This window comes from Panthera leo, chromosome B1 (assembly GCF_018350215.1).
Source record: "Panthera leo isolate Ple1 chromosome B1, P.leo_Ple1_pat1.1, whole genome shotgun sequence".
Lineage (NCBI taxonomy): Eukaryota > Metazoa > Chordata > Mammalia > Carnivora > Felidae > Panthera > Panthera leo.
The window spans coordinates 201,695,798-201,711,681 of record NC_056682.1 but is presented as its reverse complement, the minus strand read 5'-3'; the positions used below and the strand labels follow the sequence as shown (position 1 = coordinate 201,711,681).

At 62.3% G+C, this 15,884-nt stretch overlaps 1 protein-coding gene across 4 annotated transcripts in view; it reads left to right on the top strand.

Moving 5' to 3' along the window:
* ACOX3 (acyl-CoA oxidase 3, pristanoyl) overlaps positions 1–15,884 on the top strand; it is a 42,296-nt gene that overhangs the window by 13,335 nt on the left and 13,077 nt on the right. For all 4 annotated transcript variants that reach the window (XM_042937019.1, XM_042937020.1, XM_042937021.1 and 1 more), the window contains 7 exons: positions 2,248–2,336; positions 5,130–5,226; positions 6,863–7,045; positions 8,703–8,825; positions 10,298–10,418; positions 12,658–12,780; positions 12,967–13,080. In XM_042937019.1, the coding sequence (XP_042792953.1) occupies positions 2,248–2,336; positions 5,130–5,226; positions 6,863–7,045; positions 8,703–8,825; positions 10,298–10,418; positions 12,658–12,780; positions 12,967–13,080 (850 nt within the window). The remainder of the gene's footprint in view (positions 1–2,247; positions 2,337–5,129; positions 5,227–6,862; positions 7,046–8,702; positions 8,826–10,297; positions 10,419–12,657; positions 12,781–12,966; positions 13,081–15,884) is intronic.

Below are 15,884 nucleotides of genomic sequence, written 5' to 3'. Positions count from 1 at the left end.
CTGTTTGCTGTGGGTTATGGGTCAGAGCTCCAGTGTCACTGGTCGGGAGGCCGTCCATCGGTGCCATACATTCAGTCTCTTTCAGTCTCTTTTCTTTTCTTTTTTTGAGTTTGTTTATTTTGAGAGAGAGAGAGAGAATGTGAGTGCGTGCAGGCAGGAGAGGAGCGGAGAGAGAGGATCCCAGGCAGGCTCTGCACCATCAGCACCGAGCCCGGGGATCGTGACCCGAGCCGAAATCGGGAGTCGGATGCTCCACTGGCTGAGCCCCCCAGGTGCCCTCGGTGCATTTCTGAAGTGGGCGGTTTGTCTCTGTTGTTGGGGTCGGAGAGCTCTCCGCACGTCCCGGAGGCCGACCCCTTATCCGGTAGGTGGTTGTCTCCCGTTCCGTAGGTCGTCGTCCCATTTTCTTGTTCGTGTCCTTGGAGGCGCAAAGGGTTTTAATTCCAGCCCCTTTTTCCCTTGTTGCTCGTGTCCTTATTTTCCAATTCACATCGGAGCCACTGCAGACCAGGTTCACCTCAGGCCGCCCCCTGCTGTTTCTGGGTGTGTGTGTTTGTACCCGACGTGAACTTCTAGGGGGAAACTGGCTAGCTTTGGGCCCTGTTCAGTCTTTCTGTGCCGTGGTCGAGAGCGCCGTGGTGTTTTAGACTCTTTACGCACCGTGCTCTAGGGACTTAGCAGGGCTGTGTCGTGCCTCCATCCAGGGGAGCATTTCTGAGGCCGAGTGTGCGTCAGGCCGGGGCTCGCGGGGGGTGGGGTGGGGCGGGGGGGCGCTTCCCTGTCCCCGTGGAGGGAGAGAGCCTGAAAGGAGTGATCACAAGACTCTTCTAGGGTTGTGACGCACCTCACAGGTCGCGGCCGATGCGGCGCGATTTGTCGCAGGTTGGTTCTATACCAGGCGGGGAGCCTTCGCAGATTGTGGCAATGCGATACGGAAATCCACGCGATGAGGTTTATTCGAGGAGTTTGACATTAACGCGTTCTGCCGTGGACTCAAGTCCGCCTCCTTTCCTTCACTGGGAGGTCAGTGCGGTATTTGGGGCCACCGCACCATCGTAGATTTCCCCGTGAACCGGAACCCACCCTGGCGGTATTTTTCTGTGCGATGACCCGAAACGCACCGGCTTGTTTTCTTTTAGTGCCTCTTCTCTCCATGTGCGCTTTCTTACCAGGGATTTTCTATTTTAAAATGTTATAAAAGGGTAGCGTCTGAACTGTCACTGGGTCTTACCGAAGAGTCGGAAGGGGGAAGAGCGTTTGCATTGGGGGTTCAGCCTTCGTTGTCCCCAAAATACCGTTATCGTGATGACCAGTGTAGGCAGAAGAGTGTTCCTCTAAAATAAAAGTTCCCAATAGTGCAGGCTCAGTATTCCCGCTCCCAGATGCTGTTGACCTTCGGGCTGGGTGATCCTCTTGGGGTGGGGCCGACCCGTGCGCTGGATGCCTGGGGCGCCCTCTGGGAGGGACAGCCGGCCGGCCTCAGGCGCCCTCGTCCCCGGCGGTCGGGGGGAGGGTGCCGGCTCACAGCGGGTGCGGAATCGCCCCCGTGAAGGTGTTCAGGGGGGACGCTCTGTGTCCCTGCACGGAGCTCGCACAGTGAGAACTGTCGGCTCGCCGCACCTGTACTTAGGGAAGCGTGTTTACCGGTCGCCCAAAGCCAATCTGGGGGTGGTTCTCCCCCCACACGTAGGTGCACGGCCATCTTGTCGTTCGCTACAGCCCGGCGCCAGCCCGGTGGCCGACTTGAACGTGACATGGGTGTTCCGGACGGCCTCCAGGCTGCGAGGACTCCTCAGCTGCTGGCCCGGCACCGTTGTAGCCAAATGGCACGAACCGGGGCCTTAAAACAGCAGGCGGTTACGGTCCGGGAGGCCGGGAGTCTGAGATCCGTGTCGAACCCCCCACCCCCCGCCAGGTTCTAGGGGACATCTTGTTCCTGCCTCGTCCCAGCCCCTGGTGGCCGCACCCTCTTCTCCCCACGTCCTCCCCTCCTCTGTCTCTTACAGGACACTTGTCATTGGACTTGGGGCCCAGCTGGGTCATCCGGGACCCCCTCGTCTCCAGATCCTTCACTTAATTAGAGTCGCAAAGATCCCAGACGAGGTCACGTTTCTGAAGGGCACCACTTACCCCCTGCAGATACACGAAGGGAGCCCACGGCTTAGTCACCGGGGTTTTGTAACGTCTTCTTGAGATTTTTGTGTGGTCCTAACAGCTGCTGTTTGCGGCTTTCTGTGTCTCGTACAGATCCGGAACCCCAAGACCCTTCTTCCCATGCCGGGGGTGATGGTTGGCGACATAGGGAAGAAGCTTGGGCTGAACGGCATCGACAACGGGTGAGTGTGTGCCCGGCCCCGATGGCCACGGTCTCCTCTGCAGGGTCATTAACCTGAGGGTGCTTGCTCGGCTCTCTGGTGCCTGCTGATTCCAGCTTGGGAGCCCCCAGGACCCTCAGTGCTGTCCTCACCCTCCCGGCCGCCTGTGGGGCCAGGAAAGCGTGCTGGGACGCACACGTCACCTGTCACTTGAGAGCTGTGTCACATACACACCCTGTGTCACACCCTCTCTCACATGCACACAGATCGTGTCCAATGCACCCTGTGTCCCACGTACCCCGTGTCATATACACATCGTGCTGCACACACTCTGGGGTCACACAGCCCCTGTCACGCCCACACCCGCGGACTAGCCACCATCTGTTTCTGGAACAGATTTTGTGGTCCGCACATGCCCAGACGAGAGTGTGTGAGATTGTGCTTTCGGTCGAACTCCAGCAAATTCTTGCACAAGTAGAAATGTGGCTCAGCCTTGTTCCAGCTCCTGTGGCACGACAGGGGAAGATTTTCCACTCCTTAAAAAGGGCGCTTGGAGTTTTCAGTCGTGCTCGAAGAAGCATTCCTCAGCTTTCAAGCAAGAAGCTGGAGCTCTCCGGGGGTGCTGGCGCCCAGTCTGCTCTTAAAAGGTGGATGGCTGCCCTCACTGCCCTGGGGGGGGCCCCGTCTGGGCCTCGTCTGGGCCCCCCGCGGCCTCCACCACGCCCGGTCGGAGCCACCCCACGAGGCCCGGACAAGGCGGCCGATCCCGGCAGGGCCTCAGAGTCTCCCAGCGGGGCCCGTCTGCCGCTCCCCTTCGTCTCGTGCTCGGGAGGGCGGCCCGCGGAGGTTGGAGGTCCCCAGGGGCCGAGCATCCCTCACCTGCAGATCCCCTGGGCGCCTCCGAAGGAATTTGGGAGGGGGCCCCTCCTGCCCGCCCTGCGCACAGCCCCGGGTGTCCTGGAAGGCCGGCCTGGACGCGGGGAGTGGTGTAGAGATCAGCGGCACCCAGGGGACAGCGCGTCACCTGCTGTCGGCCCGCCTCGTGGCTCTCTCAGCATCCGCCAGGTGCCAGGCCCGATGGCCCCGTCATAAGAGGGTGAATCGGACCCACAGAAACTGGCACCGAGAAGTAGGTGGCTGAGCAAGGACGTGGACAGCAGGCAGTCACTGCAGAGTGGGGCCGCCCTGCAGTGGTGCGGGGAGAGGGCCGGTACCCCCTGCAGGGGGGTGAGAGGAGAGTCCTGACGGGCCTCTGGAGGGGGTGGCGGGCTCTGAGGGCCGCCTGCGCGGGGACCACGGGAGAGCCTGGCCTGTTTGAGGGTCACGGCGGGCGCCCCCCGGCTCTCGGCAGGGCCCCTGTCTGAGGGCTCCCCACATCTCTCTGAGGGGCTGGGGGCTTGAAGGGACTTGTGCGGGGCGTCCCCGTTCCGGTCAGCAGTTTGGAAAGGGCCGTGCTCCCACGTGCAGGACAGACTGAGGACGTGGCCCGGCAGAGAGCCCAGCGGTGGTTGTGTCAGTGAGCCGGGCCGGAGGGGGTGGGCGCTAGACGAAGACGGACAGAGGGAGGGGGTGGCCAGGACCCTGCTTGGGCGGAACTGGCGCCCTGCTCCCCTCTGGCTCGATGACGCCATGCTTTAAACCGCCGTCTCCCGTGGGTGAGCCAGAGAGCGTTCTGGATGGCACTCAAAGTGCTCTTGGTCATGAGATCGGTCGCCGTGGGAGCTCTCGGTATTCACAAGGTGGTTTGGGGTTTTTGTTCGGATTATGGAACATCCAGTCCTCTGCCTGACCTTGTCCCTTAGACAAGGGAATAGGCTTTCCCAACCTGACAGCGATAAAAAAATAGCTTCCCTAAGTGACGTGGGAGTGAGTTGGCTCTTCTCAGCGTTTCAGAAGAAACTGATTTGTTTGCTTTTGGATCACTGATACGGTAACGGTGTTCGTTTGTGTCACACGAGAGTTCAAAACCTTAGTTTGTTCATTTTTCACATCGTATCGTGGATTCTGGTATGAAATTGAAGGGTGAGAACCTGAAAAAAGTCAGTTGTCTCCTTTTTTCTTGACCGACCAGCTTTGTCCCAGCAGCGTCAGGAACCTGGCTCGTGATTCCCAGTATGTGGCCATTGTTTTGGCCCAGAGCCCCGCCTCACGCACACCACATTTTTTCATTTAACCTTTTTAAAAAAACATTTTCTTGGGGCGCCTGGGTGGCTCAGTCGGTTAAGCGGCCGACTTCGGCTCAGGTCACGATCTCACGGTCCGTGAGTTCGAGCCCCACGTCAGGCTCTGTGCTGACAGCTCGGAGCCTGGAGCCTGTTTCAGATTCTGTGTCTCCCTCTCTCTGACCCTCCCCCATTCATGCTCTGTCTCTCTCTGCCTCAAAAATAAATAAACATTAAAAAAATTTAAAAAGAAAAAAAACCATTTTCTTTTAATGTTTATTTACTTTTGAGACAGAGACAGAGCAGGAGAGGGGCAGAGAGAGACGGAGACAGGATCCAAAGCAGGCTCCAGGCTCTGAGCCGTCAGCACAGAGCCCGACTCGGGGCTCGAACTGTGATATTGTGACCCGAGCCAAAGTCAGACACTTAAGCGACTGAGCCACCCATGTAGCCTCTATTGAAGCTTTTTAGCTAGAAAAACTCGTTGAAATTTCCTGTCTCTGTTGTCTTCTCCCATTTTCTTTTTCTTTGGGGGATTGGCACCCTTTTGGCTTTCCTTTGCCCTTACTTGACTGGGTTTCTGGAAGGAGAGGAGACTGATGCCAGGGCCAGAGCCCCGTGTCACCAGAAGTCCTGCTGTATCTCCCCACAGATTTGCCATGTTCCACAAGGTGAGAATTCCTCGCCGAGCCCTCCTGAACCAGACTGGAGACGTCACCCCCGAGGGTACCTACGTCACCCCCTTTAAGGTACAGGTGTCTCCAGGTGGGGAACCTCGCGGGTGGAAGGCCCTCTGCTGCACAGGACGCTCCCGGGGCTTGCCCGGAGACCCGCCCCAGCTGGGTTGGCCAGTGGCAAACCCCGCTCGGTTCAGGTTCCAGTGTCACCAACAAGGAAGGCGGCACTTGGGTCCCCTACGCCCCCAGGGCATGATGCCAGACGCTGCTCACCCCCCCAGCCCTCCAGGGCTGCTCAGGAAGGCTGCCCCCTGCTGGTGCTGTTCCCCCAAAGGGTTTAAGCGCGTGTGGCGGCCATCCCAAATGGGGGTGACAGTGTTCTCTGGTGTCCGGGGCTCACCACATCCCGGAGTCCTTTGAGTGATAGACACACGATGGTCACGGACACACTGGAGCAGTTGGTCGCCTCCCGGTGTCTGAGGTCAGGTGGGCCCGTTGGAGGAGGACTCTGTCCAAGGACACACACCGCCTGACTGGAGTCGGGACGGCAGGATTGGAAGGAAGCGTGGCAGGGGCGCTAGGGACGAGAAGTCAGCACGACACCAGAGTCTCTTCGAAACGGAAAGAGTAACATCAACCGTTCGCTAGACGCTAACCAGACGGCGAAGGAATGGAAGGCACACGAGGAGGGGACGAACGGAGCAGGTGCGGGGCAGAGGCTGGGAGGCCCGAGGGAGGGGTCCGCGGAAGGCGCAGCAGAGGCCAAAGCAGCGCGAGAGGAGGCAAGTGTGGGAGCAGCAGGGGCGAGGAGCGTCCGAGGACGGGGAGAAGACCCGACCGAGGGCCCGTGCGGCACCAGGGACGAGTCACGGGAGCTCACGCGTCAGACACGCCGCAGAGACATGAGAACGTTTCCCAGAGACGCACCCGGGATCTCCGGAGAGGGCACAGCTCTGGCTCCCACGGAGCGAAGCTCCCTGAGCCTCCGGGTTTCTGCGTGCGAGGAGGCGGCGGGGTGACCCCCAAAGTGTCGTGCGCGTGTGGGGTGTGGGGAACGCCCTCCGGCAGGCGCGGGCTCGCGAGGTGGCCACGCCAGTTCCACCGTGGGTGTGACTGCGGAAGAAAAGTCTGAAGAATGAAAGAAGCGAAGCCGGGAGAGGCGGCAAGAGGTGAGGGAGGTCGGGGTGCCCGGAGGAGTTAAGACTGGCAGCGGGATGTGCCCACGGCACCGCCACTGTGGGACACGGTGCCCGGGGCCCTGAGGTCTGCGGCGGATTGACACGGTGCCCGTGAGGCCGTTACCTGTCGTGAAAGAACACGTGAAAGGATGCCATCAGAAAGGTCGTCTTCCGCGGGGAGGGAGGATTCTGGGGCACCGGGGGTCACGGGAACGGGACGCTGGCACCAAGTGGCAACGCCTGGGCGCTGGGTCCCTGCTTCGTGCCAGGCGTGGCTAAGCCTTGGGGGGCTCCGGGCGGCTGGGGGTGGCGCCCTGTGGGGCACTCATCCCTCCTCCTGCAGCCGGAGGGTCCCTGCTGGGGGCCTTACGACACCTGCGCCTCTGCAGCCCGGCCCGCCCGGCGGTCCTGGCCTGGGGGTGCACGGTGGGGGGCGCCCAGGGAACCATCGGGCGCGGCCGTCTGCGTGCTGCTGTCCCCGAGGCCGCCGGGAGTCCCGCTCGCGCTCACCACGTGTGCTTTCTCTGTAGGACGCCAAGCAGCGCTTCGGGGCGTCCCTGAACAACCTCTCCATGGGTCGGGCCATCATCGTGGCCATGTCCGTGGTGAACTTAAAGCTGGCCGTTTCCATAGCCCTTCGTTTCTCAGCCACGCGGCGTCAGTTCGGGCCGACAGACGAGGAGGAGGTACCGGTGCTCGAGTATCAGACGCAGGTACGGCTGTGGCGGGCGTCCCGGCCTGTCCCTCCTGTCGCGGGGGCACCTGCGGGTCTCTGAGCCGCTGCGCTCTGGCTGCTGGGGGGCCGTCAGACCCCGTCAGGCAACGGTCAGGGCAACTGATGGGAAGGAGCCTGGCCGCTGGGCGGGAGGCTTCTCGAACCTGGGTTTTCAGGAAAAGGCGTGTGTGCGGTAGCCCGAATGAGGCCCTTGGAAGAAGTGTGTGCTGGTGAGGCTCCCGCGCGGTTGCGCGCAAAGCCTCCGCGGGGTCCGGCGGTGGCGGCTCGTCCCGGGCCCCACTCTCTGGCTCCCTCACCACGTCCCGAAGAAGCGACCCCGCGGGAACAATCCGCTGTGGCAGCCGGGCGCTCGGGCCGTTTGTGGTGACAGCATTTAGAGTAGCGGGAGGGATGCTCGTCCGGCCCGTCCTTGGGGGACGAGGCGGCCTGGATGCCAAAGGGGGCGCGGTTTTATCCCGGGAGCACGCGGTGCTTGTGCGGTATCCGCCCTTCTCCCGCCCGGCCTCCACGCTTCTCACACGCCTTCCTGGCGCACTTGGCCTTCACCGGGTGGGGCGCAGTCCCAGTTCACAGGTGGGGGCATCGAGGGTCAGACAGGGGGCTCCTGTCCGAGTCCGGCAGTGAAGCCCGGCCCCGTCTCGGGCCGAGCACTGTGGAAACGCAGGGGTGTTTGAGGGAGAGCCTGAGGGAACCGTAAGAGAATCTCTGTTTCTTCTCCCGCTTCTCACCGTGGCCGCGTGCCTGTTTTAGTAATAAGCAAACGAAGAGAAGCAGAATGTCTGTGGCGCACGCCGTTCCTTCCCCCGCGAGCCCCGTGGCCTTTGCGAGGTCAGCGCGCCCGACTGCTGGTCATCGAGGGTGAATCACGGTCCGGGAGCCCACTCGGGCCACTACGCTCGGGCTCCACCCTGCTGGCCACGTGCCCTTGGGCAGGGCCGCCTTGTGCCGCCTCCCCGGGGTCTGGGTTCCTCACGGACCAGAACCGATGATGACGCCTCCTCGTGGGGTGGCTATGAGGATTAAACGCCCGAGTCCACGGAGAGCGGTTGGCAGGATGTGTGGCCCTCTGTTCCGTAAGCGGTAGGCGGGGGTGGTGCCCGTTTGCCGGGTCCTTTCCCGCTTTTTCCTCCACGCCCTTCCAGCCGTGCGGCGCTGGGCGTGCAGAGACCCCCTCCCTGCCCGGGCGGACTCCTGGCCCCCTGTGGGCCTCACTTTCCCAGGTGGCTGAGGGGTCATCACTTGGCCCCTGGTGGGCATTCAAAGCCCAAGCGATCACCTGTGCAGCCCGGCGTGGCGGGGGGGCCGATAGTCACCCTCCCAGCGGTCCCGTTGGTGAGACCCCTGAACCTGGTACACAAAGAGCACCTTTGAGTGAGGCTGAGTTGGGTTCCCTGCGAGCGGCCGGGGGGGGTGGGGGGTCCCTGAGGGGGGTGCTGGGTTCCCTACGAGGCGGGGGTGCGTTTTCTGAGGAGGAGTTGGTTCCCTACGAAGGGAGGGGTGTGTCTCTGCCCGGGGGCGAGGGGGGCTCTCCGCCAAGGGGGTGGGTTCAGGAGGAGGAGGGTGTTGTCTGCGGGCGGGGGCGGGCTCTGTGGGAGGACCGTGCTGTGTTAACGTGAGCGTCTCGTCGATTTTAGCGATGGCGCTTACTTCCCTACCTGGCGGCTGTGTATGCCTTAGACCACTTTTCCAAATGGCTCTTCCTGAACTTGGCGGAGTTTCAGCAAGGCCTCATGGGAACGGACCGCAGCACCAGGCAGGTGAGAGGCGATTCTCTTTTCTCCGCGGTGTTGAACCTCGTTAGCTGTCGCCGAGGTTGAACGGCACACATCAACCCGTCTTCCCGAACGACATCTGTCCGTCCGTGGCGGCCTCGTGGGGCGAACGTGAGGCGTGTCCTTAGCCGTGCCCCGCCCCCCCGCTCAGGACCCCCAGAACCCTCGCTGCGGTGTGGACCGTTCGGGTGTGCGTCCGTATTCCTGCTCCTCAAGGACGGGCTGACGCGACTCCTAATTCCAGTCCGTGAGCTCAGCTGGCCTTCTGCTTTTGAAAACATGATGAGTTTGCACAATCCACATTACCGGCCCCTCAGTAGATTTCACGGCTCTGATCCTTTCGTAAACAATCCTGCAAAGGCTGAATCCAGCTGACTGGATTTGAACGGACAGTCAAGGATTTATGCCAGATTTGAGCGTCCGCTGAGCTCAGGCACTGTGTAAAGTCATCCTGGGCTGATTCCTGCATAAACAGTTTACGACGGACTTTCCATAGTCCCTCACGTTGCCTCCCGGGCACGAGTGAAATGTGAATCACGAGAAAACAGGTTTGAAAACGGGTCAGAAATCCTGCCGATCGGTGTGAAGTCCAACACCCTAAAAAGCCTGTACCAAATTAGCACGTTTTGGAATATTCAGCGTAAACGTCCGGGAGTCGGGAGGCGGCCAGCAGGGTGCACTGCGCGGCAAAGCACAGGCCCTGGGAGCACGGGGATGAGTCACTGAAGCTTCCGCAGCTGACATTGGACTCATCCCCTTCGTAACGTTAGGGTGATCACGCTTTATTCTTTCCGAAACCCAGCGGTTTAACCGGCGCACGGCAGGGCCTGGGAGTGGCCCTGACGTTTTCAAGTTGAAAACATTGGCAAAACGGACCATCTCATTTAGCGGGGCTGTGTGTTCATCTCTCTTGTTTCTGTGAAACGTCAGGTAGAAGCAAAGGGTGAGACCCGCCCCGAGACGCCGGCCGGGACACCCTTACGGAGACGACTGTGGCTCCCTGTCACCCACGCTGTCTCCTGGGCCCCGGGCCCGCCCGCCCCTCTCCTCAGAGGGGCGCACCCTCCCCGCCCCGCCTTCGGTTCTTCCTTCCTCCGCAGGTGCTCCGCTTCAGGTTCACGAGCTTCACGGGAAGTGAGCCGTGATGGACTCCTTGCTTCTGTGCTTTGCGTCTGTGATCACCCTTATGCCCCCGGCGTCTATTTGCTGCACAGAGCCCCGGTCCATCTGCTCATTGCCATGGAACTGTCTGTACCACAGTGTAGCCACTCCCCTTTTCAGGTTAAGGTGGTTTTTTGTCTTTTCCTTTGTCCCGCAGCTGTCGCGTGTCTTAGATAAGACTAGAGGGGACGTGAGCCTTCGACGCTAGGGGCGAACTGACCTCTGACCTCCGGTCATCTCTTGATGAAAAGAGGTCAGCCTCTTTTCATCTCTTCTTGTCGATTTCCTCTCCCAAGGCAGAGCTCGGACGTGAGATCCACGCCTTGGTGTCGGGCAGCAAGCCCCTGGCTTCGTGGACCGCGCAGCGGGGAATTCAGGAATGCCGGGAGGCGTGCGGAGGACACGGCTATCTGGCGGGTAGGTCTTGAGAGGCGTGACGGTTTCCTATCCGTAGCCCTCCTTTTGACTCAAGGGGTCCGCAGACTGCAGCCAGGCGCCCAAAGTCAGCCACCGCCGGTTTTTGCGAATCAAGTTTCATCGGCACGTGGCCACACCCGTCCGTCCATGGGTTTCCTGTTGCTGCATTCGCATGACGAACGGAGTCGCGTCGTCTGCGTCGAGCCTGAGATCAGGCTCAGCGTCTGGCCTTTTCCAAAGCAAGTTTGCCGACCCCCTGGCCTAGACACATCCCTGCGCTCTCCGAGGCCTCATGTTCCCACGTCTGAGGAGAGACGGTGCGAAGGGCCCGCCGACGACCAGAGCAGAAAGCACGTGATCCGTTTGTTGAGTCGTGACTTTTCGGCGACTGACCTGGCAGTAAACCAACAGCGGACTTTGTTCTGGTGAAAAATTCTCAAACGTAGGAAAAGAGAGTTTTTCTTGGCATTGGCTGTCGTTTGGGCAGCTGGTGTGTGGTAAAGAGAGCAGGCAGGCGACAGCCTCTGACCAGCTCCTGCCCTGCCAGTCACGAGCCGCGCGGCCACGGGCCCGCCAGCTAGCCTCGCTGTGCCTCAGTTTCCCTACCTACGAACCAGGGTCGACAGGAGCATACCGCGACACGGGCACGTGCGGTGCTTATGTGAGTTAATACACGTAAAGTGGTTGGCACCGCGTCGGGCCTGTGGCACGTGGCCAGGGGCCGCGTCACCGTTGGAACTTTCGGTACTCTCACAGATGCCGTAATCATTCGTGAGCTTCCCGTGTGCCACTCTGAAATAATTAAAAAAAAAAAAATTAATGTTCATTTTTTTGAGAGAGAGAGAGAGACAGAGCGTGTGCAGGGGAGGGGCAGAGAGAGAGGGAGACACAGAATCCGAAGCGGGCTCCAGGCTCCGAGCTGTCAGCACAGAGCCCCATGCGGGGCTCGAACTCACCGCGAGATTGTGACCTGAGCTGAAGTCGGACGCTTAACCGACTGAGCCAGCCAGGCGTCCCCTGTTGTGCAATAATTGATGGGTAACATCCAGTTACTCCCAGAAGGCCATGCGCCTCCCAAACAGCGGAACGCGACAGCCTTGTATCAGCGGATACCTTCAGAAGCGTTGCAGGCTCTTGCCGAGCTCGAGCATGTCAGTGATGGGCTGTGGATGATCACGTGCTCCTGGCGAGGATCTGTCCCGTTCCTTGTCACGCGGGCGGTCCTCGGCCGTCCCTCGGCTGCCTCCACCTCCCCCTTCCCTGCTGACGAACAGGCAACCGTGGCTGTGCTGTGTCACTCACCCATGCTGTCCTCTGTGCAGCGTTCTGTAGTTTCTGTCGTTACGACTCCTGGAGTCCCTGTAAACAGTTGGCCGTTTTGGGCCGTAAGTGGGATAATGAACTTGAACGTGCAGCAGTGCAGATGACAAGAAACTCCTGTGTCCGTGTCCTGTGTATAAACGCCAGGCCGCAGTGGGCGAGACCCGACTCAGCGGGGCGGATGTCACGGGCCCTGTCCAGGTTTAATAGCAATTGCAAGTTATTTCTCCGTGGCCTCGCCCGACTGTTTCTGTAGGGAGGTCTCTCTACGGCCTGGGGCACCGAGTCGGGGGAAAACGATCAGGGTGGCACAGGTGACCACAAGCCCGGCGGCGGCTACAGAACCTCGTGCGGGCTCTCTGGCCCCGTTCCCAGCAGCGTGTGAGCCTGGGAGCCCCCCGCTTTTCCCTCTGGCTCCTCCCGGCCCAGCCTGGCTTGTGGAGAACATTCTCCGTCGGAGGATGGAGATCCAGACGGGAGGGTCTGGAAAGCGTACCTTGTAAAACAGGCAGAGGAACGAAGTCCCGTGATCGGCGGGAGAGACAACAAAAAAAAGCTGAGCGTCGTCTTCTGATACCTGACGTTTCTTGTGTAAAAAAAATGCCACGGGGTGGGCAGCTCCCCTGAGGGGCCCGTGTCTGTCAGCGACCCTCGCGAGGCCCGCAGTCAGCAGGGGAGAGGGAGACGCGGGCGACGCCGGGCATTTCTCGAGCGCCGCGCTGTGGGCATCGGGGGCCTGGCCGCGTGGCTCCGTGTGTCCCCTTAAAGGCAGAGCGGCCAGGCTGGGAGGTGGAGACCCGGCTGGGGAGGAGCGGGGCCTCGGCGGCCTCGGAGCGCGGTGTCTCGGTCGGGCCGAAGGGATGGTGGCAGTACCGTCCCACGAGCGCAGGAAGTGATGAAGCGCGTGGCTCCGTTGCAGTGAACCGCCTGGGTGACCTCAGGAACGAGAACGACCCCAACTGCACGTACGAAGGGGACAACAACGTCCTCCTGCAGCAGACCAGCGGCTACTTGCTCGGCCTGCTGGAGCTCCGCCTCCAGGGTAAGACCCCGCCCCCGCTGGTGCAGCTGGGCCGTCCGGGCCCCGCCGGGCCAGCTCGTCCCCCCGTGTCTGCAGGAAGGACGTGTGTCCTCAGGCAGTGACTCACCACCTTCCGGTGGGGGGGGGGGGGGGCGGTCAGCGAGGCGGGGCGGCGTCCGTCACTCCGGGTCCTGGGTGTACTTGTAGGTGGCGCTCGCCTTGAGAGCCCTCTGGGGACTGTGGACTTTCTGGAAGCCTATCCCGACATCCTCGACCAGAGGTTCTCGTGCCCCAGCGTCGCCGGCTGCTTGGAATCGTCAGGTGAGCACACTCTCTCCCCATGTCCCTCCCCTCGTGATCCCGGGGGGCACACTGTACCGCAGTGGGGGGCTTTGGTAGGGCCTGCAGGCGGCTGGTCGGTTCCTACGATCACCCAGCACCTCCCCGGCCTGACTCCTGAGTCGGGTGCTGCCTCCCCCTCTGAGGGCGAAGACGGAGAGGCTCTGGGTTCCTGCCTCGCTGGGCAGCTGGGCTCCGGCCCACCGGCCGCCCCTGTGACTGAGCCGTTTTCACAGGAAGCTGGGGCCCTTTTGCTCAGGGCCTTTGCACGTGCCGGCCACACTTGCATCACCTCCGCGGCCCCCGCTCTGCAGTGTGCTCCCCCCCTTTGGCCTCTGCACAGGCTCAGCGGCCGTGACCATTGGTCCCCGTGCTCGTCTTGTGTGGCCGTGACAGCCTGGCGGGGGGGCAGAGCCAGCCGCGACCGGGTTCCTGCTCTCACGTGGCATTACGGTCCAATAGGGATGGGCCTGTGCAAAGGCGCAGGGGCTCTGCATGGCAGGGGTCCACACACCGGGCTTGGCTGCCCAGGACAGCCCGTCTGAGATCTCAGTGACACGGACGGGGTGGCCACGGGGCGGGGGCGGGGATGTGCCCAGCGGACCGTGCGCGTTGATCCAGGGCTGGGGGAAACACGGGACTCTGGAGAAGAGAGCGGCTGACTGACGGGTCTGTGTGCGCGCTGTGACGGTTCACTCTGAAACGTCCCTCTGGAGCGAAGGCCGCTCTGTCCGCCGTGGGAACAGAGCAACACGAGAGAAGATGGGTGTCCCGGACGGGGCGGTGGCGGTGCTGGTCGGGGGGCGTGTGAGGTGGAGAGGCTCTGGTCGCGTCCCCCGCTCCGTCCGGTCCCCCCCACGTCCCCACGCTCCCCCGGCGCCCAGGCCCAGGAAGGTCCAGCGGCGCGTCCGTGGTATCCGCGCCGAGCCCGGGTCCGGCCCGGCCTGTTGCGCTCCGAGGCCCGGCACCAGCCCCCACAAGCCCCCGGAGGAGACTCCCACAGGAACAGGGCTGGAACTCGTGCCCGGGCCTGCGCCTCCCGCGGGGCCCCGCTCAGCTTTTTGTCAAGTCCCGCGTCAGACATGCGGCGCTCGAAGCCACCGCAGAAACGTCACTGGTCTCACCGTCGTCCGACCCGTGAGCACCGAACGCACCTGCTTCATTCCTCCCCGAAACGCCGGTTTCCGCGCCCTCGCGGACTGCCTCTGTGGGCTGGCGGCGAGGCGGACCTCGGAGCGCGCGTCCTTGCGGCTGGAAAGGAGCCGCTCTTCCGCTGAGCCTCCCGGGACCTGGAAGTGCAGCCCACCCGCCAGGAGAGCGAGAGGGCGCCCGGCCGCCTGGGTCTGCTCCGGCCCTGCCCGCCTCGGCCCGCTGGCCACGCCCGGGGCGATAGCAGCATCTGCCTCTCCAGGCTCTTCTCTTTTTTTAAACGTTTATTTATTTTTGAGATGGAGAGCAAGCGGGGAGGGGCAGAGAGAGAGGGAGAGAGAGAATCCGAAGCGGGCTCTGCACTGTCAGCGCACAGAGCCTGGCTCGGGGCTCAAACCCAGGAACCGTAAGGCCATGACCTGAGCCAGAATCAAGAGCCGGACACGTAGCCAACTCTCAACCCAGCAGCCGCAGGGGGAAAGGCAGCTTCTTCCACAAGCACAGGCGTCCCCGGGTGGGCAGGGACAGGCTCTCGTGGGGACGCTGGGCCCCGTGCTCCTACCATGCTTGTGTTCGGGACCCGTCGGCCACTGCGGTAAACGCAGCCACGCGTGGCTCTGGCCTCCCCAGACTCACCGCGAGATGCCCTTTGTTCCCCCGACCGCTGTCAGCAGAGCGCCTGCGGCGTGGGAGGAGGGCAGCTGCGTCAGGAGACCCCAGAGTCCACGTCCCCTGGGGTCCGGGGGCCGCTGGGTCCTCTGGGTACAGGACCTGCCGCCCGCCCACCCACCCGCCAGGGACCGAGAGCCCGAGACATCGCAGCAGCCACGGGTGCTGGAACCGGCCGCACACTGTCCGCTTGGCCCTGCGGGGCACGCACTGCTCACGTCTCCCTAGAGGAGGCTGGGCCGGGTGGTCCCGGCCGGCCCAGCCCACGTCAGCAGCCGGGGCAAGAGTAGGACCCAGGCGGGCTGGCTTCCCAGCTGGCTCTCCTCCATCGTCATCCAGGAAGGTTCTGCCCTAACCGCTTGATTTCTCATCGGTCGCCACGTTCTGTCACGGCTTTCCGGACAGTAGCTGACCTACAGGTCTCCGTCTGCCCTTGTACACACGGTGGGGCACGCTTGAAGATCGGTTTCAGATGGTGGCAGAGCTCCCCAGCCCAGTGTTGCTACAGAACGCGCCGGAAAATAACCTAATGCCTCTCGCGACGTCAATGCCACCAGAATTTTTCCCCAGAAACCGTCACCCGTCGTGAAACCAGACGGAACACCAGCGGTCTGCCAGCCGCGTGACGTCCCCAGGACTCCGCACGGGTCCCCCCCGCTGCCCCTCGCGGACACCGAAAGCCGAGGCAGCACCTGCGAACCCGCGGCAGGACACGTGCCCGGACAGAGTCGTGTTTTCCCTGTGACTGCCCTGGCCTGCGTTTTCGGGAGGAAACAATGCAGCTGAAGTTCCTTTGGCGACAGTGCCCGACCCCGAATGCCGACGCTCCTCTCCGCGCACGGAGGAGGCAGCGTGTGGCGCGTGGCCGGCCCCTTGTCCCTGGGGCGTGTGGCCATCACATCCCACACGTGGGCCCTGGCTCGCATCGGCTGCGTCCTTGCTAAAGAGTACGTGAAGTCTTCCTGACC